Raw genomic sequence first — 26,485 nt, 5'->3', positions numbered from 1 at the left:
CCGCTGGGAGGGTGAACTGAGCTCTAGACTTAAAAGTCCTGGGCCCTGGCCGGTTTGGCTCAGCGGTTAGAGCGTCGGCCTGCGGTCCTGAGAGACCCGGGTTCGGTTCCCGCTAAGGGCGCGTACCTAGGTTGCAGTTTGTCCCCGGCCCTGGTCTGTTGTGCGGGTGGCAGCCACTCGATGTGTCCCTTCACATCGATGTTCCTCTCTCTCCCCCCCACTTTACCTGAACAAAAAATGGAAAAATGTCCTCGGGTGAGGATTAAAAAAAAAAAAAAAAAAAGTCCTGGACGTAGCCAGGTGTGCTTATTCCCTTACCATGCCCCACTCCCATACCCCATCCTGGCTCCTACCCTCTGTTTGGGGTGCCACAGAGTCTGGGTACCCAGAAGTGCTGTGATAGAGGCACTTTCCTGAGATTGGATGAGCTGGACACAAGGATCGAGTCTAAGTTCCTCCCAGGCCCTGGCCGCTGGGACTCACCTCTGCTTCAGCTTGTTGGCCTCCTCGCCACCTCTGAGTGAGGTGGGCTCAGGGCAGGACCGCGGACGCTGTGCAGGCTTCGGAGCCAGGCTACCCGGGGGAGTCCCAGCTCCGCCGCTTGACTCTGTGACCTTGGACACACAGCCTTGCGTCTCTGAGACTCCATTTCTGTATGTGGGGATAATGCCGCCCCCCTCGGGCTCCGTGAGCACTCACGGAGTGTGGGTTGTTGACACACAGCAAAGGGGCGGTGATGGCAGTGCCCTCACCTCTGCCCTGCCCTTCCTCCCCTCTTCCTTCTCTGCCTTTTCAAACCCCTTCCATCCCCAGCCCTGACCCTCAGCCCCCCAGATGACCCTCGCCATCCTGCTGTGTGAATGAAGTCTGCCACCAGGGCCCAGGGCCACCCCGCCTGCAGCAGGCTCTGCGGCTCTGGTGGGTGTCGGGAAGCCCTGCTCCCGGCTCCTTCTGGCTGCTCCGGGCTGCGCGGCTCAGTGGGCCTGGGCGGTTCCAGTTGGTTTGTCAAGGGCATTCTTAATGGCCACAGTAATCCCCGGCAGGGCGGGGTGGGGGAGGGAGGGGTGTTGATTGGTGGAACATACACCTGTGCAGGTGCACTGAGCTGCAGGCGACGGGGTCTGTCGGAGAAGGGCAGCCTGGCAGCACAGCAGGGTAGCCGGCCACAGGTGAGGAGCTGCTGGGGCAGAGCTGAGGATGGACTTGGAGGGAGTTTGCCCGGTCGAGCAGGGCAGGAGCAGGAGGGTGGGGGCCAGGGAGCCAGCATCTCATTTCGACCTTCCGTATGGGCTTGGTGGTTTTCTGCCTTTGTGGTCTGAGCAGAGGGGGAGGGGGCTGGGGAGGGGCACAAGGAGTCAGAGCAGTCCAGGGGGACTCACAGTGGGAGTGACTTCACTGGGCAAGGAGACTGTCCCGAGCGGTGGAAGCAGACACATGTCGGGGAGGGTCGGAGCGGTGGCCACAGGAGGGGGAAGGGGGCCTTGAGACTTGGGGACCTGCTTTAACCAATCTGCAGCTGCACAGGAGGGGCACAGATAGGAACCCCCACCCCACCCCACACATTACACACACATGCACACCCTCAGTGACATGCCAGGGCCTATGTCCCTCCTGATAGCTTTACAGGTGCGCGCACACACGCACACACATGCACACACACGCATAGGGAAAGGCCACCTCTCCTTTCTATCTGGGAACTGGCAACACTGGAAGGGCCAAGGGCAGTGTAAGGGCGCCGAGCAGCTCACTGAGAGTCCGGTTCTGTGGTTGCTCCAGGGACCAGATGGAGGAGCTGGTAGGGCTGCGTGAAGGCTCCTCGGGGGACCCCGTGACCCTTCAGGAGCTGTGGGGCCCGTGTCCCCGCATCCGCCGAGGCATCCGAGGTGAGAGCTAGGTCCCCTTCTTCTCCCCATGGAAGACCCTTCGGGACATCGCCCCCTGCAGGCTGCACCTCTCCCACCCCCTGAGAGCCCTCCTTTTGCTTGCCCTGGACATCGCTGCCCAGTCTCCTGGTGGCAGGGAGGGAAGGGATCTGTCTGTCCATCTGTCTGTGGGTCAGGCATGCTAGACGCCTGCCTCTGCCTTTTGGGAATGCAGTCCCGAGGCCTGATCACCGTGTGAGGGGCCTTGTTAGGGGCCCAGAGGGTGCTCTCCGGCCCAACACCAGCCCCACAGGTCCTGGCATAACACAGGATCTTGCTGGACGCTTGTGTTCGCTAAGCCATGGACCTTGAGGCGATACCAGAGAAAGCTGTAGCTCCCAGCACCCCTCCACACCCCTGCCCCTTGATCATGCTTCCATAAGTACCCCAATACGGAGCAGGGGTGGGGAGAGGGTAGACCTGTCAAAGGCCCCCTGTGCTGCCACCTTCCCGCTCTGCCCCTCATGTGAGGCAGAGCCCCCTCCAGGCGACCCTGGACTGGACTACCTGCCCCAGCCTGCCCTGAACAGCAGGCTGCCAGGGAAGGGGCTGTCCATGCCCCACCTGGCTCTGGGCATGACCCTGTACCCCTGTGCCAGGAGGCTTGGAGTGGCTGAAGCAGAGGCTGTTCCGTGTGGGTGAGGACTGGTACTTCCTGATGACCCTCGGGGTGCTCATGGCCCTGATCAGCTACACCATGAGCTTCATGGTGGGGCGTGTGGTCCGAGGTAAGCACTCCCTGGCACGCATGCCTGCTCTGGACCCAGCTGCTGAGCACGCTCTCGGGGACGCCTGATGCACCACCAGGTGCAGCGGGGTGGGGGAGGGGTCCATGAGGAGGAGGCCTGGGTCTGGTCCCAGCATTGCTCTTGACTTGCTGTGTGACCCTGGATAAGTTCCTGCCCATCTCTGGGCCTCAGTCTCCTCAACTGCACAGTGAGGCGAGAAACCAGAATGTTCCCAAGAGGCTTTTCTGTCGTCAGAACTCTGTCCCCCTCTTCCTGCCACTGGGCTCCCTCTCCTCCCTCCCTCCTTGCTCTCAACTCGGTAGCTCTGGGGGAGGGCACTTGCCTAGACCACTAGGCCTCAGCAGAACTCTCTCCACCATGAGGGCTCCCTGGAGGAGGAGGTGTGGGGCCGGAAGGGTGTAACACACCTTCTCTGGGAGACTTGCTCAGGTGTCACCACGAGGACCTGCTCTGCACCAGACATTGTCTGGGGAGCTTTACACCCTTATTTCTCACAATGACCCTGAGAGGGAGGTACCATCACTAGCCCATTTGACAGACAGGAAAACAGAGGCTCTGAGAGGTTGAGTTGCTGGCCCAAGGTCCCTCAGCCAGGGAGTGGCAAAGCTGGGTAGGGACCCAGCATCCTGCTCCTGCCTCCTCTTGGGGATCTGCCACTCCCTGTGTGGCCAGGGCCTCCCCGCTCCAAGCCTGTGTTTGTTGGTCAGTAAGCGGGCACCCGAGGGCTGCAGAGTCTGTGGGTGGTCCCTGATTCTGGCTGTCCCCAGCACACAAGTGGCTGTACCGGGAGATTGGCGATAGCCACCTGCTTCGATACCTCTCCTGGACTGTGTACCCCATGGCACTGGTCTCCTTCTCCTCGGGCTTCTCGCAGAGCATCACACCCTTCTCGGGAGGTGAGCCCAGTCGCCGCCACTTGCCTGTGCGCCTTGCGTCCCTCCCCACTGGCCCAAACCTTCTCATCTCCCTCGGGCTTTTAATGGTGGAGGCAGGAAGCAGGACTCAGGGAAGTCATTTCACTTGCCCAAATTCACACCGCGAGAAGTCACACCGATCGCTGATGGCTCTGGTCCCTTTCTGAGAGCTTTTCTGGGCCGTAACAGGGGAGACCTGGCGGCAGGTTCCCCGGCAGGGCTGGTGCCAAGGGTATTCCTAGGGAGGGGCCGAGGGAGGGCACAGCTCCCAGGGCCTCTCAGCTCTGCCTCAGCTCCAGGTCAGCAGATGGGAACTCCAGGGGAGCGTCCAGGGTGGCCTGAGATTCTACCCTGGGTCTCCCCCTCGCCCTGGTCTTCACAGCCATCTGCCAGGCCCAGCGGGAAGGATACGCACCACTCACAGCCCCCTTCTGACCCTCAGCTTCCTCATCTGAAAAATGGGTTTAGGAATCTTAATCCCTAGGGTTTAAAAGGACCTGACCCGAGGGTGGTGAGAAACACTGCAGGGTAGAGTGTTGAGTTTAATGCAAAGATTGTCCCTCCTGCTGCCAAGGCTCTGGGATCCCGGAGCTGAAGACCATCTTGTCTGGCGTGGTCTTGGAGGACTACCTGGACATCAAGAACTTCGGGGCCAAGGTGGTGGGCCTCACCTGCACCCTGGCCAGCGGCAGCACCATCTTCCTGGGCAAAGTGGTATGAGCAGGCCTGAGAGCACCCCCACTTCTGCCTTTTCCCTGTCTCCTCCCCAAAGCTGGGTCAGATGGGACTCAGGCCAAGGCCTGCCTTGTGGGGCTCGGTCTTGGGGAGGAGGCAGGTGGGGTCTCCAGAGTGTGACAAAGGGGCTGGGGAGACAGCAGAGGTGAATGAGGTGGGGCAAGCCCGCTGTGAGGTTCCCTCTGCCCCAACCCTGAGCCCTGAGAGGGAGGAGCCAGGTGAGCTGTGTCCCCCTCCCGGCAGGGCCCCTTTGTGCACCTGTGTGTGATGATGGCTGCCTACCTGGGCCGCGTGCGCACCAAGACCACCGGGGAATCTGAGGTGAGGGGCCCGGGGAGGCCCCCTTGGAGGACTGAGGGGGAGGGGAGGCGGCGATCCTGAGCCCGGGCTGCGGCTCTCCCCAGAACAAGATCAAGCAGAACGAGATGCTGGTGGCGGCGGCGGCAGTGGGCGTGGCCACCGTCTTCGCAGCCCCCTTCAGCGGTGAGACCCTCTCCCCGGGCTGCCCCGCACCCTGGGGCTCCCCGCAGCCCTCCCCCGGAGGGGCCAGACTGGCCAGCTCCCTCCTCTGCCCACTGAGGGGCCTGAGTTCCTACAGCAGTCCTGCGGCTCGGGTGGGGGTGAGGAAGCCGGTGTAGGGGGGCGCTTCAAGGTCGCCTTGGACAGACGGTGAGACCCAGTTCTCCGCGTGGCCCTGGACCAGGGAGTCACCTTATTCCTCATCTGGGCAATGGGATCACAACAGTCCCACCCCAGGGCTGTTGCGAGGGTTGCGGTGGCTGAGAAGGGTGCCCGGGCATGTTCCGCGGGCAGCCCAGCGCCCGCCCTGCCACCCCGCGCTTCGGCTTCTGCAGGACCGAGGGAAGGGCCGCCCTGCCCCGGGCCACGGAGAGCAGGACTGGGGGTCAGGGCACGGGTGGCTGGAGGTGGGGCTCTGCCTAAGCTCAGTGTCGCCCCCAGGTGTCCTGTTCAGCATCGAGGTGATGTCTTCCCACTTCTCCGTCTGGGATTACTGGAGGGGCTTCTTCGCCGCCACCTGCGGGGCCTTCATGTTCCGCCTCCTGGCGGTCTTCAACAGCGAGCAGGGTGAGTCCCCGCTGGGTCACCTGGCACCCCCATCCTTCCTCCTGTCTTTTCTTCCCTCTCCCCTTTTCTTCCGCTCCCATTCCCCCGTCTCCTAGGAGGATAAGAGGGAGCTGCCCTGTATTGGGCATGAATGGTGGGGGGCCCTGGGGGTGGAAAGGGCAAGGCTGGGAGGGGGCAGGGCCAGGGCTGGGGTGGGAGTGACCCCCACGCCCCTCCCTGCCAGGGACCATCACCTCCCTCTTCAAGACCAGCTTCCCGGTGGACGTCCCCTTCGACCTGCCAGAGATCTTCTTTTTTGTGGCGCTAGGGTGAGTGGGTGCCCGGGGCCCCTGGAGCCCAACATGGGGCCTCCCCCAGGCCTGGACTGCTGCCCTTGGTTCCGGGAGGGGCTCTGGACTCACCTGCCCTCCCCGCAGGGCCGTCTGTGGCATCCTGAGCTGTGCTTACCTCTTCTGTCAGCGAACATTCCTCACCTTCGTCAAGACTAATCCTGTCACCTCCAAGCTGCTGGCTACCAGGTGGGCTCCGGCCGGGCCGACCTCCCAGGGAGACCCTTCCCAGGAGCTCAGCCTTCTGAGCCCACAACTCCTCCATATAGAGAGCCCCACCCCTGACGGCACCCATCTTCCTACTGAGCCCCCAAGCCTCTTTAGCCCACACCCCACTTATGGAGCCCCCATTCCCTCATCACACCTCTCTCCAGGTCCCCACAGTCACTGCTCCCCTGTTTATAGGGCTAGCAACCCCTCCATGTAACCCCTACCTCTCCTGAGTCCTCACTTCCTCACTGAACCCCCAACTGCCATGAGCTCCAAGCCCCTTACTGAGCCCCCCTCCTCCTAGACCTTGTCTGCCCCCTGGCATTGGCCCTTCAGGTCAGCCCTCGACGGGCCCATACACCGCCCACCCCGGCCTGGCTGGGCTCTGTGCGGCCCCAGCAGGGCTCAGCCCCGCCCTGTTTCAGACACCTGGTGGACTGACCCCAAACCCTCTTGCTCTGGAGAGGGCCAGGCCTGTGCCTCTGCTTCAGCTGCTCTTCCTCCTGATCCTGCCTCAGTGCCAGCCCCCAGGATGGTGGGGCCATGGGGTGGGGGCAGAGGGCAGAGCGGGCCTGAGCTTTCCTCCCCCACCCCCACAGCAAGCCGCTGTACTCCGCCCTGGCGGCCTTGGTTCTCGCCTCCATCACCTACCCCCCTGGCGTGGGCCGCTTCATGGCTTCTCGGGTAAGGGCCCTGAGCTGGGGCGGCGGGAGTGGCGAAACCCGGTTGCTGCCCACTTAGTTCCTGTCATCTCGCTTAACCCCCATGACACCTAGAAGGGGAGGCTCCAAGTTCCCCCCTCCGTGGGAAATGGCACAGAGGAGGGGAGGCCAGGTCAGGCTGGGACAGGGTGGCAGGGATGGCTGCTCAGCCCCCTCCTGCCAAATTCCCACCTACCCCTGCTGCAGCTGTCCATGAAAGAGCACCTGGACACTCTGTTTGACAACAACTCGTGGGCACTGATGACCCGGAACTCGTCCCCACCCTGGCCCGCGGAGCCTGATCCCCAGAACCTGTGGTTTGAGTGGTACCACCCACGGTTCACCGTCTTTGGGACTCTTGCCTTCTTCCTAGTTATGAAGGTGGGCACCCCGGGGGCCCCTAGGGGTGTGCTCAGAGTCATGGGTGGGGTGGGAGGTGCAGGCAGCACAAGCCTGGGTCTTCTACCTGGGCTCCCTGAGCTTCGGTTTCCTTGTCTTTAAAATGGGACCCTTATTGTACCTACTCAAAGGTACGGCTGAGAAGGAAGGAAGGTGAGCCTCTGGCACACAGTAGGCACTGTGTCACAGTGAGGTTCCTTTTCTGACACCAGACACCAACACTGAGCATGAGCCTGGGCGTCCTTTCTCCCTGGACACCCCCTCCTTGCCCACGCTTGCCCAGTTGCCTCTAGCCTCTGCCCCTCTGGGTCCCCCCCCCCAGTTCTGGATGCTGATCCTGGCCACCACGATCCCCATGCCTGCTGGCTACTTTATGCCCATATTCATTTTCGGTGAGTGTGGGGTCCTGAGGGTCTTAGAGGTTTGGGGTGATTGGGGCAGATCATGGCTCCTGGTCCACCCTCTCCCTTCCCAGGATGGTACTAAGGCTGGTCCTCCAGGACGGAGGGTGGTGGGGGTGGCCCAGCCCAGCTCACCCTGTCTGCGGTGGCTAGGAGCTGCTACTGGACGCCTCATAGGGGAGGCCCTCTCTGTTGCCTTCCCTGAGGGCATCGTGGCCGGAGGGGTCATCAACCCCATCATGCCTGGGGGTTATGCCCTGGCAGGTAAGTGGGCCAGCTCCCCACCAGTGGGCTGGACTTAGAGAACCAGCCAGTGGTTCTGCAGGGCAGGGGATGGTCACTGAGCCCCCCAATGAGCTCCCACCCTTCCCTGAGCCCCCAGCACTCTCTCTCGCTCCTGTCTTGTCCCTGATCCCGCCTCCCCTCCCTCCCTGCTCTTCTGTCACCGAGCCCAGGCACTGGGGCACTCCCACAGTGGCCACGCCCACCCCAGCCCATGGCCATAGCACACCAGCCTTGCTCTCTGCATGAAGCAGGCCCCTGGCTTGAGCCCCCTGCCCTGGCTCTGCCCCCTGCAGGGGCTGCGGCCTTCTCGGGGGCCGTGACCCACACCATCTCCACGGCGCTGCTGGCCTTTGAGCTGACCGGCCAGATCGTGCACGCGCTGCCCGTGCTGATGGCGGTGCTGGCCGCCAACGCCATCGCCCAGAGCTGCCAGCCCTCCTTCTACGACGGCACCATCATTGTCAAGAAGCTGCCCTATCTTCCGTGGATCCGGGGCCGAAAAATCAGGTGACGGGCGCCTGCCTCAGGCTGACTGACAGGAAGATGGTGTCAGGTGGGCTGGGGTGGGGCTCCCCCCAGTACCTCACTGCAGCGGACCTTGGACTTGGGTGGTATGGGCGGGGCCGACACAGCTGCTCCCTTGTCTCTAGTCTCCCCAGCTCCCTGCTTGACCTTGGGCAAGTCCTTGGCTTCCTGGGCCCTCGTGTCTTACTGGCCATCAGTCTGTCTTCACAGCAGGACAGATACCACCCATTTGTTGGAAACGGGGCCTCGGAGAGGTGCCTGTCTTGCTCCAGGTCACACAGAGTCAGCCCCAGACCTGGGAGGTCCCTGCCCGCCCCCCACGGCTGCTCTGCTGGAAGAGGTGCAGGCTGAGGTCCCCACTCCACCAGACGGGACCAGAGTGGCCTCTGCCCGCTGAGAGGCAGGACTGAGAGGCTGAGTCCCGGGTCCGGGCCCAGCTCCGAACACACGCGAGCTGCCCCCTTGCTCTGGGCCACAGTTCCCCCATCTGGAAAATGGGGTGTTTTTCAAACGTTAAAGCTTTTTTTCCCCCCCTTTTCACCATCAAACTTTTCTCCAAATGACATTCTCCAAGGAAGGCTTCTAAACAAAATAGACTAAATCTAGTCTGGAGGGAAATAGGGGTCCCAGGTGCTGCGAATTCAGAGCCAGGCCATAGTGAGCCCATCCCCAGGTCCCCCTCCACCTCGGGGCTCTGGGGGTTGCTCACCCCAGGAACCTCTCAGTCCCTGCCTACACTCAAGAGCCAGCACAACTCTCTCCGGGGTACCCGCCTCGTGCCCACTCCAGGACCTGACGGGGCACCCCTCTGCCCCCAGCTCTCACCGGGTCATTGTGGAGCACTTCATGAACTGTGGCATCACCACGCTGGCTAAGGACATGCCGCTGGAGGAGGTGGCCAAGGTCCTGACCTCCACCGAGAAGGCTCAGTACCCCCTGGTGGAAAGCACAGGTGCTCATCAGGAGGGGGTGGGGGGGCAAGTGGGGAGGTGCAGTCCCTCCACCTCCCCCTTAGCAGGGGCAGGCCCAGGAAGGGGTAAGCAGGATGTCGGACCTGTCAGACCTCCATCTGAATCCGGGCTCGGTAACTGTGTGACTTTGGGGAAATCACTTCCCTCTCTGAGCCTGTTCTCTCATCGTTAACATGGAGATTAGTTCCACCCTACTTCGGGTGGCTTCCATGTTTAAACGAGGGATGGGAGCTCTCCATGGACAGATGTTGGAACTCTAGAACCCAGGCTGTGCTTGGGGAGGGCCAGGGTGAGGGGGGCGCCGCCAGGGCCATTCAGAAGGGCTCTTTCCGCCCTGGCCAGTTTGGCTCAGCGGTTAGAGCGTCGGCCTGCGGTCCTGAGAGGCCAGGGTTCGGTTCCCGCTAAGGGCACATACTTTGGTTGCAGTTTGTCCCCGGCCCTGGTTGGTCGTGCGGGTGGCAGCCACTCGATGTGTCCCTTCACGTCGATGTTTCTCTCTCTCTCCCTTCCTCTCTCCCCCTCCCACTCTACCTGAACAAAAAATGGAAAAATATCCTCCGGTGAGGATAAAAAAAAAAAAAGAAGGGCTCTTTCCCTCAGTCTCCCCTTCAAACACTCCCCGCTGAGTCCCCGCCACAATCCCCGATGTCATGAGAAAAACATCCTTTTAAAGGAAAATGAACAGCAGCCCTTGTTAAAAAACACATACGTGGGATCTTGGGAAAGCATCTAGCTAGAGCATCATTTGCCACCAGACAGTACAGTATGAGTGGGAAGGGTACGCTGGGGGCACAGCCGTGTCCACTCAGGGCCACTGCCAACCTTTACGTCTCCTTTGTGAAAGTGCGACCTGGTGTGCCCCCGGAAGCAGAGCACAGCTGGGGTTTGGTCCTCACTTGTCCTTTGGGCAGGGACCCTGTGGAGTGAGCAACTGCACAGCCATGTGGGTGCCCGCCACCCGCAAACCACCCCGAGAGGCACAGAGCCCCATGAGCAGCAGAGCCAGGGGTGAACCACTCTGCGAGCTGCGGTTTCCTCAGCTGAAAAAGGGGGGTCAATACAGCGCGGAGTTGTCAGAGGTCCTCATCCCAAATGCCAAGCCCCCCCCAAAAGTGGGACACCCTAAACATTACCCCACAGAGTACGTCGGGTATCCCACTTGAACGCATTTGCAGGGGGAGGACCCCCAAGAGGCTTCAGCTCCTGGAACAAAGGCAGGATTGGCCTGCGAGACCAAGTCCACGCTGCTCCTAGAGCCACCGGAAGCAAAAAGTTCCCGACCCGCAGGCCCGGGCTGCGGGACCCTGCTGCTCATTCAAGAAATAGCTTTAATTGTTTGTTTTTATTTTATTTATTTATTTTTAAATATGTCTTTATTGGTTTTTGAGAGAGAGAGGAAGGGAGAGAGAGAGAGAGAAACATCAATGTGAGAGACAGTCATTGGCTGCCTCCGCACGCCCCCTACTGGGGATCAAGCCCGCAACCCCATGTGCCCTGACAGAATCGAACCGGGACCTCCCAGTCCATGGGACAACACTCAGTCCACTGAGCCACACCGGCTGGGCTAATTGTTTTTAAAGGAGAAGCACAGATAGGTCTAGATGTAAAGTTTTTATTTTACTGGATAAGAAGAAAAATACCAGGCTGCCACCTCAAGACCTGCAACTGCAGTGATAGTCCAGTGAGACTTGCCAAGCCCCCAGCACAGCAGGACCTCAGAACATGGTGGGCTCCCAGGCTCGTGCCTTCACTGGGCTGAGCCAGAGGTGAATCTCCCTGTGGGGAGTGAGGGACAAGACCCACACTGGGGCACAGACATCTTCACGCAGGTGTCCCCAAACTGCTCTGCCACATAGGGAACCTCAGGGTAAGCAAGCTCCCTCCTGGCCCCCTGGTAGCATTAGCCTCTTGTGGCTACCACACCTCCATGCCAAAGCTGAGTGACCTTGGGCAAGACAATTAACCTCTCTGTGCTGCTGAGCCTCAGTTTCCTCATCTATAAAATGGGTGAAAATAGTTCCTGTCCCATAGGCTGCTGTAGGTTCCTGAGAGACATGAGAATACCTAGCACAGTTATTGTCACATTGTAGGTGCCCAGGAAATGCAAATTCCTTCTTCATAACCAGCTCTCTCCCTCTCTTTCTCCTCTCCATTTACCCAGAGTCTCAGATCCTGGTGGGCACCATGCAAAGGGCCCACTTGCTACAGGCCCTCCAGTCTGAGTCACCTTCCTGGGCTCCAGGACACCAAGTGGGTACTCATGTGGGGTATTAGGGGGATTGGGGAGTCAGCAGGGTGTGAGCGGAGGGACCAGCTGATCTGTGGGAGAGGAGGGGCAGCCTGTCCGGCCGGTGTGGCTCAGTGGTTGAGCACTGACCCATGCACCAAGAGGTTGCCAGTACGATTCCCAGTCAGGGCACATGCCCAGGTTGTGGGCCAAATCCCCAGTGGGGGGCATGAAGGAGGCGGCCAATTGATCTTCTCTCTCATCGATGTTTCTATCTCTCTCTCCTTCTCCCCTTCTCTCTCTCTAAAATCAATAAAGGAAAAAAACCTTAAAAAATAAATAAATAAGAGAGGGGCAGCCTGGGAGAGGGGGGGGGGCTGGCCCAGGTCCCCATAATCCTTGCCCTGTCCCCAGAGGTATCTCCAGGACGTCTTGGCGGGGGGCTGCCCCATGGAGCCAGTGACCCTGCAGCTGTCTCCGGAGACCTCCCTGCACGAGGTAATGGGGAGAATTCGAACATGGGGCAGACAGGGACCCTGAGGCAGAGGGGAAGAGCCCCAGAGGGAAACAGGCTCCTGTTTCCAGACACACAGTGGCCCTCTGTTCCTCCTTTGCAGAATGGGCAGAGCAGCTCCTGCCCTCTCCAAACCCCACTTCCAGAGTTGATGGGATGATGCAGAGACTAGGGAAGTGGGAGGGCTTGCAAATAGAAGCCTCTGGGCAGGAGAGGCAGCGGTTAACATTGTCTGTGCCCCAAGGCACACATAGGTTTCAATTTCAGATCCACCACGTTCTCCCTGTGTGATCTTGGGAAAATTATTTAATTGCTTTGAATGCTGATACCCACCCCGTCCTCCTCCCCCACACAAACACAGAGCCTGGAGTATGGGGTCAGGGATGGGAAGAAACAGGTTGGGGATTTGGGGGTGGTCCCAAACCCTTTGTGACACTGTGATGCTGAATAATAGATTGTCCCTACTGGTCCCTTGTGTGGACTCTGGCGACCCCTTGTGGTCATATTGGACATTGCAGGCTCAGGTCTTGGTCTTCTACCCACCATCACTTTGGTGCCCACCAACCCCTTCCCGGGTGGGAGACATAGAGATGTGGGTATCGCTCCCCCACCTCTGCTCAAAGCCTTCAGGTTAGGGATAAATTTAAGCCAGAGGGATGGTGTGGGGGCTACCTGTCCTCCAGCATTTCCTAACAACCCCTCCTCCAGGCACACAACCTCTTTGAGCTGCTGAACCTTCAGTCCCTCTGCGTGACGTCTCGGGGCAGAGCCGTGGGCACCGTGTCTTGGGTGGAGGTACCAGGGACCTGAGGGTGGAGCAGAGTGGAGGAGTCACGCTCGAACAGGCTGGGGAGGAGGACAGCACCAATTTCTTCCTGTCCCAACTTGGAGGGACCTCATGGGACCCTGATGAGCCCCATGTCCTGGCTCACTGTGGCCACTGGCCTGGATACTCCTACCTTCTTTTGTGACCAGTGGCCAGCCCTGCCAGTCTCTGGGCCTCAACGATCCCGTTGGTGCCCTGGAGAAGCACTGGCTCTAATATTCACTCCAGAATCAATCCTTAGGGGAGTCAAATAACACCGGGGCCCCCCACTCTCAACCTCCTCTACCTCCTTCCTCCAAAAGCCCCCGTTTCTCTCTGTTTTAGTTGAAAAAAGCAATTTCCAACCTGACAAACCCACCGGCCCCGAAGTGAGCCAGCCTGGCAAGATGAACAGGGACCTCCGCTGCCCTAGTGAAGGAGATGGGGCACACATCCTGCCCCCCTCTGCCCATCACAACACACCCCTCCCCTCCAGCCCAGCTCAGCTCCCCAGTGAAGCAGGCACCTAAGAGGGCTCCACATTTACCATGTCACGTCCTGGGTGGGACAGGTGCCACGTGCTTGGAAGGGCACATCCCACTGTGGACTGAGCTCAGAATGCAAGACAGCAGAGAACCATACACTGCGGGCACTCGACACCTGTTCTTCAAACTCCCCAGTGAAGAGACTGCCGTGGGCTGTCACCAAGGGCAGTCACAGACCCCCTCGTGGGCCGATGCCCAACCGGCAGCTCCCGAGGAAAATAAAGCCATTTCCCAGAGCTTCGGTTCCTTCCTCATCTCAGCTCCTGACCTGTCCTGGCTCTTGGGGCTGCTAGTGGTCACATGGGTTTTGCAAGCCTGGGTTCCTGGGCTCCCACTCCTCCTCATGCCCCCCCCTTTGGCAAGCAGGTCTGGGGGGGAATGGTCCTCCATTGTGTCTTCTGATGCTCATCCTCACGCATAGCAGGACCCCGTGGCTCAGCTGTCTTCACCCCAGCCCCAGCCTCCTCCTTGGCTGAGGCAGAGCTGATACAGCAGGGTCCCCGGTGCGGCTCCTCAGGGAGTCTGCAGAACCTCAGGCGTCGGCTACGAGGACTCTCCCCGCTGGGTGGCAGCACACTGACCAGCTGTGTGTGTGTTGAGAGGTAGCAGCCCTCTGCTAAGTCCCTCTAGACCCCCTCGGCCCAGGAGCCCCAAGGACACGGCTCCCCCAGCAGAGACCAGGCCAATTCATCAAGGGTGAACCCACCACTTTAATGTCTTCAGAGAACTTTCAGGGACATGGAAGAAGGGTGCAAGAGTGGGGAGCAGGGGCACCAGGGTTCAGAGAGAGGGACAGACAGACGTTCACGGAGACAGGTGTCCTCGTGATGACAGTTTTGGAACAGATGCTTGGCTACCAGGAGAGGCTGCCCCACCTCTGAGGGGGGGCAGAAGCACGGAGGGAGAGGGGAGGGACAGGGGAGGGATCAGGCAGGGTCCCCAGGCCCGACTCCAAGTGGGTCTCCCAGGCCCTTTCAAGGTTGTCGGCCTGGGGGCCTGCTGTTGGCTCCTCTGGGCAGCCTGCCCTGGTGTCTGCTTAGTCCTTGAGCTCACCGAGGGCAGAAACCGTGTGGGGGAAGGTGTCCCCATGAGCCAAGAAGGGAGAAGGGGGTTATGCCTCCCACTGCGGGGGCAGGTCCACGGAGGCACGGAGTGGTTCACAGGGGTGCTGGCCTCCCACCCCCTCCCACTCCGTGTGCTCTGAAGGGTGCAGAGAGGCCCAGCCTGACCCCACGTCCTGGAGCACCTGAACTGCCCCCAGGCGAGGTCACGGTGTGAGCGGGCCTCAGCTGTAGAACACCTCGTCCTCCTCCGAGAGGGAGCTGCTGTCCACTGAGGGGCAGGAGCCCTGCAGGCAGGCCCCACCCTTGGGCCCTGGGCCCCTGGGCAGCCGGGGCCGATGCTGCTGTTCAGGGCTGGGGGGCTGGGGGGCAGCAGCCGAGATAGGGGCCTCCTTCGGTGAGGGCCAGCCGTCAGGGGAGAGGCCAGGGGAGGAGAAGGCCAGAAGACTGTCATCCTGCGAGGGGCCACTCAGAAGACTGTCCTGAAGGTAGATGCTGTCCAGGTCTGGGGAAGCAAAGGGGGTGGGGGTAAGGGCTGGAGTCCAGGCCCCACTTCTCACCCTCTGCTGGCGTATGAGTGTGGGCAAGGGGCAGAAGACCAGCTTCCAGATCCCGCTTTGTCCCTGACAAGCTGTGTGACCTTAGGCAAGTTGCTGCAAGTCTCTGAGCCCCCGTTTCTTTCTTGTTTCTTTCTTGCAGCCACAGGGCGTGGTGACAACGGGGCGTGGAGTTAAGAGCAGGCTCTGTATCGAACCCCGCACTCCGAGAACCGGGACAACCAGCATTCCCAGAGCCTGCCCTCCCTTCCAGTCAGGGAGGGTTCACCAGGCTGCTGAGGCCCTCGGGAGTAGCCCTGGGGCCCGCGGCAGCCCTCAGTGCACATGATCCCTCGTCACTACTATTTCTATGTTTGCGGTACTCCTCGGGCAACGGGCAGGGCAAGGACCACCAGCCCCATTTTCCAGATAAAGAAACTGAGGCTGAGGGAAGGAAGGGCTCGTCTGAGGTCACAGTGCATCTGGTGACAGGGCCACGTGCAGCGCCAGCTCCGCTCCACCCACCCGCCCTGGCGCCCCGGGCGGTACCCTGCAGCGGGACGATGTCCTGGGGGCTGTTCTCGGGGTGCAGCTCCTCACTGTCCAGCGAGGACCAGGCGCTCAGTGTGGCCTCTGTGATTGCAAACTGCTCAGCGACCCCTGTGGGGGACAGCGGGACCCAGCTCAGAGAGGGCACGGTGGAGGGCAGGGGTGCCGTGGTGCCCGGATGGCCTGGTACCTGGCAGCCTGGGGCTTACCTGGGCTGTCCATCCAGGCCCCGGTGACCAGAGTGCCCACCCAATGCCCTGGTCACCACATGCACGGTTTTCCCTGCCCAGACAATGCGCCTGTGCTGACAGTGTGCCCGGAGGACCAGCGCCCTGGCCGGCGCCTGTCTCCCAGCTCCTGCCCCTCACTGACCGGCAGCAAAGCGGGCCTCTCGGAGCTCGTCTGGGAGGCAGCAGTAATGCTCGTCCTCAGCGGGGGGCGGCTCCCAGCCTGACCGCTGGGCGCTCCAGCCCTTCCACTCGATGAGGTGGGCCACGCGGCCTCGCGCCATGGCCGTGGGCTTCGTGATGTGGTCCTTGATGCTCTGCACCACCCCTGGGGACATTGAGAGCAGTCAAGTGACTGTCCGACACAAGGCCCAGCTCAGAGCCCCACCCCAACACCCCAGGCTCCCCGACAGCTCAGGCCCATCCAGTGGCCGGTACCCTACATTCATTCAATGCCTTGTACCCAACCCATGCTCTGCGTCCTCAGAGCTCCGTGTCCACCAAGGCCCGGTACCGATCCACTTCCTCACGCCCAGCCGAAGCCTTGTGCTCACTCCCTGCCTGCCCCACACCCTCCCAGCATCCTGCTCCCAGCCAACCTTCCTGTGCACTCGGAGCTGCCTTCCTAGCCCTGCTACACCCCTCACTCTCTTCTGACCAAGTTCAGAGCCTTCTGCCCAAGATCTGCTCAGCGACCACGCAAGACCCAGCCAGCCCTCCCCTTTTCCGTTAATAACAGGTTCTGAGAGCACGCCCTGCGCCTAGGCCACACCAGCTCCGCTGAGGGCGAGGCCTGCCCGGCGCAGCAGGCAGAGAAGGCTTCCTGGAGGAGGGCGACTGGAGGTGGGGCTCTGAAGCCAAATCAGAGGCTATTTCAGAGATGAGAAGGTGAAGGCGTGGCGGAGTCCTGTGGCTCCAGGACCAGCAGGAGAGGCTCGTGTGCCTGCCAGGGGCCAGGCTGGAGGCTGAGAGAGCCAGTCGGAGGGCGCCGGTGTTCTCCTTATAGCCATGGGGAGCCACAGCAGGGTAATGAGCAGGAGAGTGGCAGGTAGTTTGGGAAGAGCATCCTGATTAGGGGATTAGGGGCCAAGGGTGGAGACGGGGACCTTAGGGGCCACCGAAGGCATCCAGCAGGAGGCAGGACGAGGGCTGGGCAGATGGGGAGGAGGCCCTGGAGGGGTTCATAGGAGCAGACCCGTTGGATGTGGCGGCTGACAGAGAGGGTTGTCAAGAATGATTCAGCATCTCCTTTAACCAGGGTGCCGGGCGGGAGGAGGGATTTAATGAAAGGCTAGCCCAAGGTGTATTGAGCAAAGTTGTGAGCAAAAAGACCTCTGAGAAGAGTCCAGAAGGTTGTGCTGTGGGAGACAAGGGCAGGTGCTGGGATGGCCCACTAAGATTCCCTTCCTGGCCTGCGTGCCCACCCCGGTGCTCACTCCTGCACCCTTCTCTGGAGACTGGCCCTTAGCTCTGGCAGCTGCCTCACCCAGCGATGCCCAGAGGGGCAGGGTCCTCCCCGGGGCAGCCAGTGACAGGTGGAATAAGATCAAGGCAGCCAACTCCCCAGTGCCATGAGCTCTGCGGTGCAATTCAAGCCTCTGAGCTCCCGTGGGTCGGGCTCAGGAGGACGCGCCTTCCCGGCCGCCACTCTGCCGAGCTCCGCTGCCCTGCTCCGCTGCCCTCCGCTACAGGTTGCCCTTGAGAGAATCCCTCAGCAAGGTGGCTTGACGGGCAGGTGTCACCTGCTGCAGAGAGGCGGGGAGACCACACCAGGCAGACATCTGAAAAACGGGGCCACCGCCTCAGAGCTGCTGGAGGCCCCGAGGCTGGGGCCACCGCCTCAGAGCTGCTGGAGGCCCCGAGGCTCTACCCTGGGCGTGGGGACCTCAGTCACCACTCCCTGCGGAACCCAGCTCTTGGAGCCTGGCGTCTAGAAAATGGTGAATCCACGAGGCTACAAGCCTCCAGCCGCAGCTTTGTCCCCACCCCTCACACCTAGCTCGTGTCTGGGGTGGGCCGTGCAAACTCCCAGGGCAGGAGCGAGCAGCTGCCACCTACCCACGAGGGACGAGGTGGCCAGGGCTGCCACGTTGTAGTTGCTGGAGCAGGACCTGGAGTCGGACAGGTAGCCATTGGTTTGGAAGCACCTCTGCAGGAGGGGAGAGGGGTGAGCAGGTGGGGTAGACCTGCCCAAGGAGGTCCCCTCACCCCTGCCATCCCCACTGTCCACCCTCCCCAGGGCTGCTAGGCAGTGGGCATGGCCAGGGCGACCCTGCCAACTCCCAGAGGACCACCCCACCCTACCACTTCATCACCACTGCTCCCTGCCCCGCCCTCAGGGCCGGCAGGACTGTGCCCACGCCGGGCCCAGCGGAAGGAGGGGCAGTGGCCACCCTGGGGGAGGGAAGTACACTGACCTGCCAAGGATCCCAACAGAAATCCATCTGTTTGTCCTAAAATAAAAGGAGAAAGAGCATCAGGCAGGGCCTGGCACATTGCCAGCAGATGCCAGGCATCCTGGAGCCCGGGTGGAGGTGCGGGTCACCTTCTGGTCTCTCTGAGGGTGAGGTCTGACTGCTCCTGGGCTGTGCCCTGCTGTGCCCTGGCGAGCAGAGGAAGAAGGGTGTGTAGGGGCAATGCTAGCTCCGCCAGGGGAGGCAGTGGGTGTGTGTGTGGGGGGGTCAGACCTAGGTTCGAGTTTTGACTCTGCCACTTCTGTCTGGGTGCCCTTAGACTAGCGACGTGACATCTCAGAACGTCAGTTTCTTCCTCTGTAAAATGGGACAAGGCCATTTACCTCTCGGTTGTGGCGACGCATAAATGAGATAATGTGGGCAAAGGGTCTAGCACAATGCTTAGCATGTGGTATGTGCTCAAGGTTAAAAAAAAAAAAAAAGGTAATTATATCAACTGGTAGGTTCAAGTCACAACCGCTGTGCACCAGGATGTGAGGCCCCTGGCAAGACAGAAGAATTCTATTCCTGGTGCTCTCCAGCGGGCAGTGCAGGCTGCTTGGGTCTTGTGGGCTGGTAACAAAACTTGTTATTTGCAAGGTTGAGTTGATTTGGGTCAGGAAGCCCTTCAGGGTGGAGCTCTCTCTTCTAAACAAGCCTGGCCCGGTCCCTGAATGCCCAGCCCGATTCAGACCCTCGTCCAGCTGACCACCAAACCTTAGGGGCCCTGACCCCACAAGGAGCAGCCAAGTTTGGCAGGGAGGGGAGGGCGCTGGGTAGGAACCAGGTAGGCAGGGGTGAAGGTGGGGAGGAAGCGTGAGCAGTTTACCTTGCCAGTGACAAAGTCTGGAAGAACGGTGGGTGGGCCGCCGGAGGGCAACGGGCTCAGGGGGTCTGTGCCCTGGGGCATGGGGCAGTCCTTGTGGACACTCGTGAACAGATCTGGGAATAAGACGGACAGGAGGAACTTAGAAAACTCCGTGTTCTGCGGCTCGCCAAGCTTGTTCGGTGCAGGCTGAAAGGTGGGCGTAACTCTTTCTCACCCCTTGTCATTCTGTAGAAAACAGACTCAAAGCCACAGCAGGTGAGGAGTCGGCTTGGTCCTCTCGATGGGAATTACTTGTCCATCTCTTGCTACGCCATGTTCCCTACGTCTGGCACCCACACTCTGGCATTTTTTGGACCTCAGGGTGGACCTCAGGGAGACCTCAGGGAGACCTCCAATCCATGTATCCCACATTCCACTAGCCCCGTAAGCCTCCCTCCTCTCCTGGCACAGCTAAGACCCCCCGACATTTCCTATGAGCGTTCCTTCAGAGACGCCTCGAGCCCCTCAGGCCTCTGCCTAACCTGCACCACTCGGTACCCACTCCCGCCTCTTACAGGACACTGCCCAGGGTCCTCCCACGGTTCTCTTATTCCTGCGGGGTCTGCTTCCTGCCAGGTGACCACCTTACCCCCCCCCCCGCCCCTGCTGCTGGCTTCTCCCCATTCCTTGATGAGATCCAGAGTCTTCCAAAGGCATCACCCCATGCTCTGCACCTCAAAGCCCTGCCTGCACTTCTGCCCACACCATCTGCTCTCCCTCTTGTGATGAATGAAGGCCTGTCCCCGCTCCCCCAGAGCTGGGTCCCGGCCCTGCCCTCCACGCAGGGGCTCTGCCCTCTGTCCCGGGTCGCCCTCTCGCTGTGACACCTCTTCCAGCTCTGCCCTCTGTCCCGGGTCGCCCTCTCGCTGTGACACCTCTTCCGCTCAGGGCTCAGCCCGCATTCCTGCTCCTTCCCTGACTCCATTCACTCCTTCACCCACTCTGCACCCACCTACTGCCTGTCTACGCTGTGCAAGCCCCTCAGGGAGCCCCCAGTCTGGTGCAAGAACCTGCCCCGAAGCCCCTCACCCAAACACAAGGCTGACCCAGAGCACCAGCCGAGAGCTCCGCGAAGGAAAGGTGCTGGGGTGTTCCTAGGGCCCCTGGCCACCATCTGAAGCTGGCTCAGAACGCTGCAGCCACAGACCTGGCGAGGAAGGGGAGGAAGGGGAGCGCAGATGCGGGAAGCCGGCAGGTGATATCATCAGCCCGGAGGAGCCAAGACTTGAACAAGGTCATCAGTCAAGGAGGAGGTGGCGGACATGAAGGGCTCCTGGCTCCCAGCCCCTCCCCAGCCTTCCTGCCCCCACCTCAGTTGAGGGGCAGGCACCTTTGCAAAAGCTGCCTTGTCCCCTCAGGACTTTGGCCCCCTGAGGTCACAGGCCCGTTGCCATGGAGACATCAGGTAATGAACCAGCCCAGGGTGAAATCACAGGCTGTTCTTCCCCCAGCTGGGACCTTAGCCACGTCACCACCGGCAACTGGAAAAACACAGCTTTTCATGTGGGGTGGGGGCTGGGGTGCTCCCTGAGGGGCCCCCAACCACAGCTCCTGTGGGCACCTCTCTCTCCCATGGGAGCTGTGTATGTGGGGGTACCTCCTTCCTTTCTCAGCCTACACCCTACTCCCCTCACCTCAAGGTCTGAGGCCCCTTCTCAGGCCTGCTTCCTCCCCAACCTCCCCTGACCACAGAAGTGACAGGCCTCTGGTTGCCATGGCAACCTGGAGGGGACCATTTTGATCCTTCAAGGAGAAGGGTGTCATGCAGATGTCTCCTTCAGAAGACAAGCCTCTCCTCTGCTTGCTAAGGGTGCTTCCTGCCTCCCCATGCCAGCTCCTCATCTTTAGAGCCCAACCACCCAGGCGGTTCCTCCTGGTGTCTAACCTAAACCCCTCCTGCTGCAAAGCTCCCACCCTGGTTTCCTCTGCTTAAGTTTCTTTGGTGAGTCTGCAGCATAAGTGTTCAGACTCCTCACACTGCTTCCTAGTCCCTTTTGCTGTTCTTTGGCGCTCTGTGTCCCATCCCATTAATCGTCATGGTTGCCATCTCCCCCAGAGGGAGGGCAGGAGGGCCCATGGTGAACCTTGCCCTTTCCCAGCAGCCCAGAGAAGGTAAATGTCCTCTTGAAACCACACAGTAACTGAGCAGCAGCCTGTGTCCAAAGCCCCTTGAGAAGCCCCGCCTCGGGCAGCGGCTGGCTTCCTTGCTAAGCTGCTCAGGACCCTGAAGCCGAGTGCATGGTGCAGTCCCTCCAGCCAGCGCCTCCCCAGGTGCCTACTGCCTGGCTGTCATGTGCCAGGCTCGCCTTGGCTCTGAAGAGAACACAGTGGGCAAGGCATTTCTTTCACAGTTCCTGCCCTGGGTTTAAATCCCAGCTCTTCACTGCCAGCCCCAGGGCTGTGGGCTTATGACACAGCCCCTGTGAGCCTCAGGGTTCTCACCTGTGAAATGGGAATACTGCATACCTCCGGAAAGGGTTACCATGGGGATGGGGCACCTGCCGCAGGATGCACTCTATAAACGACACCTGCTCTGTCCCTCTCCTGTGCCAGACCTCAGATCCTCTTTCTGGACCAAGGAACAGATCACCGCGCCTCTGGTCCTGTCCCCAGTGCTAAAGTTTGCTTGGGGGGCTCTGCAGAGGGAGGCCACCCAGGGTGAGCCCTTGGCCTCTCTGCCTGGTGAGTCACTGCATGGCAGCAGGCCATCCCTCTGAGCTTGGCAGAGGCTCAGCCTTGAGTAGACAGAGTGCCCCCTACTCCCAGGACATTTATTCACAGGTCACCAGGGCCACAGTGGTCCCTTTATCAGTGAGTTGGTGCAGCTCAGAGTTTCCCAAGGGGGGCCCTTTCCATGCCCAACCAGGGATAGAGAGACAATGGGATCCTCTCCAGGACCTTCTAGACACCCCTGTTCCTTTCTACTTCCTCTGCCATCCTGTGGCCCAAACTCTTTGAGCACACTGCTCTAGCCTCACCTCCTCCAGGCAGCCTGCCTAGATTAGCCTGAGCTGTATTAAGCTACTCCCTTACCAGCAGCCTTAATGGGCAAAGTCTGGTCTGCAGTGATTTGCTGCTTGTTTATTAAACACCTACTATGTGTCAGGTACTGTCTTAGACCGTTTCATCCACTAGCTCTTGTTTAAAGCTCACAACAACCCTGCAAAGTGGACACTGTTAGGCCCATTTTACAGATGGAAAAACTAAAACTCAAAGAGGTTAACTCACTTCTACAAGTTCAACAGCTAGTAAGTGGCAGAGATGGGGTTCACACCTGGGCCAGTCCGCACCTCCAAAGCTTGTGCTCCAACCACTAACCAGTGCTGATCTCCGAGAGGTCCTCAGGCCGTTTCTCCAAGTGTGTGTGTGTGTGTGTGTGTGTGTGTGTGCACGTGCATGACGTGCTGCTTCCCCCATTAGACCACTCGAGGGCAAGGTTGTGTCTCCCTCCTCAGACTGTGAGCTCCAAAGGACAAGGGCCCATCTACTCCTTCCTTGGTCTCCCCACAGAGCTCAGCGTCAGACTGCTCGCTGACCGCTAGGGTCCAGGGAGCCAGGACTGGAGAACTGGGGATGGGGGATCACTCCATGGGCATTGGGCACTGTGGGTGGCTGTGGTCAGCCCCTTTAGGGCTTGTCTTCTCCCAGATATGATCAGATGTCTGACCTCCCAGAAGAAAGTCTTCCATCTTCAATTTCTGCTCTCTGCCCTCACTCCCCCTGTGCCCAGTGCCTTGAGACCCCCAGGGTGGGGCCAGGACACCGATGGGTTGGTCTGGAGGAAAGGGTGGGGCAGGCAGAGAGGTTCTAGTGCTAGGGCCATGGGTGGGCACTGGAGAGAATCAGGGTGCGGGGAGCAGATATTAACTCCCCTCTGCTCCACATGGATCTTCACCAGCGGAGGCAGCAAAGCCCGAACCAGATGCTAACCACTTGAGTTATTCCGGAGGGTTGCTTTTTTTAGGCACTGGGCACGCGCTCAGCACCTCTCTCCATGTGGGGGATGTGAGGGGGCAGGGGTTCTGGGCTCAGGCCTGGGGTCACTCAGACCTGGAGGCAAATCCTGCCTCTCCGTGGCCTGGCTGTGTGTCCTCCGGTAAGACTCTCCCCGTCTCTGAGCCCTACGTCCCCCCTCCCAGGGTTGAAGGAGGACTAACTAGGTCAGGAGGATGAAGGCTCCTGGCTCAGGAGAAACGCCCAGCAAACAATGGCTTAAAAATAAATAATGAACACCAAAGAGCTCCTGGGAACAGCATTTGTGCCTTACTCTGGTGCCGATCACCTTCCCCACGTCCTCAGCACCTCAAGTGCCTGTCACCCCAACTTTGCCCATGAAAAGGCTGGGGTTTGAAGCCTCTGTAGCTCCCCCTTTCCCAGTAAGAGGGTCTGATTAGGTGTTTGCACAGGAGGGTAATAATCAAAACGAAAGTAGTCGCCTACACGCACAAGTGCTGGTCCGAGTGCTTGGCATGAACTAAGTCACTTAGTCCCCTCCCAGCAAGTCTAGGACAGCAACACTGGTGTCATCCCATTTTAGAGACGAGAACACTGAGATACACGAGCAAGGTTAAGCACCTGGCTGAGGTCACAGAGTTAGGCTGGCTGGCTCAGAGCCTGCACTCCTGACCCCTCGGGCCTGGCTCAGAGAAGCTAACTGCTGCCCTGGGCTGCAAGGAGACAGCTGTCCCCGCGCGGCCTGTGCCCCGGGGGTGGTGTTTGGCCGGGGCTGTCCCACCATGAGGCTCCAATCCCTGGCCTGGCTTCAGGCTGCACCCCTGACACAGGGAAGCGTTTGGAGCAAGGACGCTATTGTTAGCAGTTGGTGTGAGTGTGGACACGAGGTTCTGGAGGCTCAGAAACCCATGGAAGCTCGCAGCTGGAAAGGGGCAGACAGGTGCCCGGGGCTGGCGGTGCGGTACAGAGGCTAAGGGCCCAGGCTCCGGAGTCAGCCTGTCTGGGTTCAAATCCTGTCTCTGCCTCGTTATTTCTTTCTTTTTAAAAAAATCCTCACCCAAGGATATTCTTCCACTGCTCTTTAGACAGAGTGGAAAGGAGAGGGGGAGAGAGAGAGAAACATCAATGTGAGAGACACATCAATTGGTTGCCTCCTGCACGACCCCCACTGGGACCGGGGATCAAATCTGCAACCCAGGTACATGCCCTAGACCGGGAATCGAACCTGCAACCCTTCGGTCCGTGGGCAACACTCTAACTGCTGAGCCAAACTAGCTAGGACATGCCTCTGCTATTCCTTATCTGCAGCTCCTGGGCGAGTCACTCAACTCCCCTCTGCTCAGTGTCCCCATTTGTAAAATGGGGACAGTGAGAGTATATACCACTGAATAGTTTGTTGTCCCTGAAAGGTTCCAACCAGTACCTGGTGAGCTGTACGCATTCAGCATTAGTGCCAACTAGAGGGGCGTGTGGTCTCCGCTCAGTGGTTCTACCGCCCAGAGTCTGAGACAATGGCTGACGGGCCTCATTCCTTGTCTGAGGACCTGGGCCCCAGTCCTGGCACTGCCCTGAGTGACCTTGGCAGGTGTCCCTTCCTTCCCAGCCTCTGAACAGCACTCAGCTGGTCTACAGCTCACAAGCAAGGCCCCTAGCCCCTCACATGGGATGGCCAAGATGGGGAAGAGACACACCAAGGAAACACCAGGTCCCAGATCCTCCAACACCCAGAGATTGCCCCGAGCGGGGTTTCTGGACAGACACAGAGCCCATCATCCCTAAAGAAACCTAAGCACTCCTCACTCTTAAAACCCCCCTCCCACTCCAGCCAGCTGCGGGTCAGGAGGGCAGGTGCATCACCGGGCTGCCCGCACACAGTGGGTGTTATGCTACTATTAGCTTAATGAACAAGTGAATGAACCTCACACAGCCCCACCCCCACCCATGATCTCAGTCCTGACACCCTCCCGAGACATCCTGAGCCACCTACCTGAATGTCCCACATGGACCAGTGAGCCACAGAAGGCCACAGGATGAAGGGAGAGGTGTTGTGTTCCTTCCTCAACATCTCCCCACCCCCACCCCCCTAGGGCTTGCCCAGCCCCTCCCTAAGGCCTGTTTATCCCTCTGCACCTGAAAAAGCTACTGGGGGTGATGGGTGGGGTGGCAGCCCCCCAAGGATCTGTGGTTGGGGTCAGTGAGTTTGGCCAATCATCCCCACCCAGCCCCACCCCCTTCCACTGTTGGGTGAAGACCAGCAAACCTCAACTAAAGTGTTGCTCAGCAGCCTGTCCAGAGACCAACCTGCCACCCTCCAGAGCAGCTCACTCCAGCTCCCGATACCTGGGGGAGCACAGGAGGGGAGAGCCAGGGTGCCAGCTCGGGGTGGCTTCTAAGGCTGAGAGGCAGAGGAAGGCCCAGGGATTACTGGGAGCATCAGCTGTCTGTCCCTTCCCACCCCCTGGCCAAGGATGGGGGTGGGGATTGGGAGTTAAGATGAGGGTAGAGGACGAAGAACCTTCTTTATAACCTGTTCACCATCATTAACCCCTTGCTGCCAATGGGGTTCAAGGGCTCTGAGAGGGGCATGGGATAAGGGGACAGAAATTGGGGGTGTTGAGTTAGTAAGGCCTGTATCTTGGGGGGGTGTATGGGAAGGAGAGTGTTCTCCTGGTGCCCCACCCCCACCCCGAAGTCCCTCCAGAACAGTCAGGAGCACCCAGAAGCTTCTTGCCCCTCAAGACACACGACTGTGTGTGTGTGTGTGTGTGTGTGTGTGTGTGCACGCGCGTGCGCCGGGAAGAAAGCGACCCTGCTTCAGGCCACCTGCCAGGGTGTGGTTCCGAGCGGGGCTGGGCTTGGTGACCTCCCTGCGCTCTCTCCGCGCTGCACCCCATCCTCCCGCGGCCCGTCCCCCAGGGTGCCGCGTTTCCTCGGGCCGGCGGGGTAGGGTGGGGCGCCGCTGGTCAGAGGGGCGGGTCGCCCTCCCTCCCCACTCTCCAGTTTCCTTGGAGCGGCCCGAGGGACTGTGCGCGCGTCCTCGGCGAGGGGCCCCGCGCCCCCAACCCCACCGGCCCCCTCACCTCGCGACACGCAGGAGCCCATCACGGGGCCGCGGGGCAGGGCCGCTGCGCCCTGGGTGCGTCGGGCCGCCGGGCGCTCATGTCTCCGCGGCCTGGGGCTCACGCGCGGCGCGGGCGCGGCTGCAGGGCGGGCGGGAAGGGGCCGGGGCTCCTGTCAGCTCGGCCGCCTCTCCGCCGGGTCGTCCCCGCCGCCGCCGCCGCCTCCCGCGCCAGCTCCAGCCGGCACCGCGGAGGGAGGCGGGGCGCCGGAGCCGGAGCGCAGAGCCGCGCGAGGGGCCCGCCCCTCGGGCCCCGGGCCGCGCCCCGCGCACCTGTGGCGGCCGCCGGGCCGGGGGCGGGGCCTTGGGGGTCAGGGGAGCGCGGGTGGGGGTACTCTTGGCCCCCGCCTCCCGCCACCTGGTGACAGGGGCTGAAGGTCAGGGAAGGGGGCGGTGGGGGC

The 26,485-nt window shown here is 60.6% G+C and overlaps 2 protein-coding genes across 3 annotated transcripts; one reads left to right on the top strand and one right to left on the bottom strand.

Moving 5' to 3' along the window:
• The first annotated feature begins 1,783 nt into the window (after positions 1-1,783).
• Positions 1,784-13,166, top strand: LOC118626406 (chloride channel protein ClC-Ka). 2 transcript variants are annotated; one of them, XM_036256072.1, is made up of 19 exons: positions 1,784-1,883; positions 2,522-2,650; positions 3,439-3,567; positions 4,160-4,299; positions 4,564-4,641; positions 4,725-4,803; positions 5,281-5,406; positions 5,630-5,714; positions 5,823-5,924; positions 6,545-6,629; positions 6,854-7,027; positions 7,368-7,437; positions 7,600-7,710; positions 8,025-8,238; positions 9,075-9,208; positions 11,389-11,477; positions 11,869-11,952; positions 12,677-12,763; positions 13,119-13,166. In XM_036256072.1, the coding sequence occupies exons 1-19, from the start codon at positions 1,784-1,786 to the stop codon at positions 13,164-13,166; spliced, it is 2,064 nt and encodes a 687-aa protein (XP_036111965.1). The 2 variants fall into 2 exon arrangements, with proteins under 2 accessions (XP_036111965.1, XP_036111966.1); XM_036256073.1 differs by lacking the exon at positions 3,439-3,567.
• A 1,437-nt stretch (positions 13,167-14,603) lies between these two features.
• FAM131C (family with sequence similarity 131 member C) lies at positions 14,604-26,244 on the bottom strand. The gene is made up of 7 exons (XM_036256982.1): positions 26,047-26,244; positions 18,974-19,086; positions 18,109-18,144; positions 17,750-17,840; positions 15,837-16,019; positions 15,465-15,575; positions 14,604-14,884 (listed from the first exon to the last, which is right to left on the bottom strand). The coding sequence occupies exons 1-7, from the start codon at positions 26,066-26,068 to the stop codon at positions 14,604-14,606; spliced, it is 837 nt and encodes a 278-aa protein (XP_036112875.1). The 5' UTR covers positions 26,069-26,244.
• Between the last annotated feature and the right edge of the window lie 241 nt (positions 26,245-26,485).

This window comes from Molossus molossus, unplaced genomic scaffold (genome assembly GCF_014108415.1).
Source record: "Molossus molossus isolate mMolMol1 unplaced genomic scaffold, mMolMol1.p scaffold_m16_p_12, whole genome shotgun sequence".
NCBI lineage: Eukaryota > Metazoa > Chordata > Mammalia > Chiroptera > Molossidae > Molossus > Molossus molossus.
This window is presented reverse-complemented; position numbering and strand designations above follow the sequence as displayed.

Excerpts from the sequence above, each read along its gene's own strand:
- LOC118626406 (XM_036256072.1), top strand. The coding sequence starts at position 1,784 with ATGGAGGAGCTGGTAGGGCTGCGTGAAGGCTCCTCGGGGGACCCCGTG. Across the intron at positions 8,239-9,074 it reads ATCCGGGGCCGAAAAATCAG|CTCTCACCGGGTCATTGTGG; the intron begins GTGACGGGCGCC and ends CTCTGCCCCCAG. Across the intron at positions 11,953-12,676 it reads CGGAGACCTCCCTGCACGAG|GCACACAACCTCTTTGAGCT; the intron begins GTAATGGGGAGA and ends CCCCTCCTCCAG.
- FAM131C (XM_036256982.1), bottom strand. The coding sequence starts at position 26,068 with ATGGGCTCCTGCGTGTCGCGAG. Across the intron at positions 18,145-18,973 it reads CAGACTTTGTCACTGGCAAG|GACAAACAGATGGATTTCTG; the intron begins GTAAACTGCTCA and ends CTTTTATTTTAG. Across the intron at positions 14,885-15,464 it reads GGACATCGTCCCGCTGCAGG|ACCTGGACAGCATCTACCTT; the intron begins GTACCGCCCGGG and ends TTGCTTCCCCAG.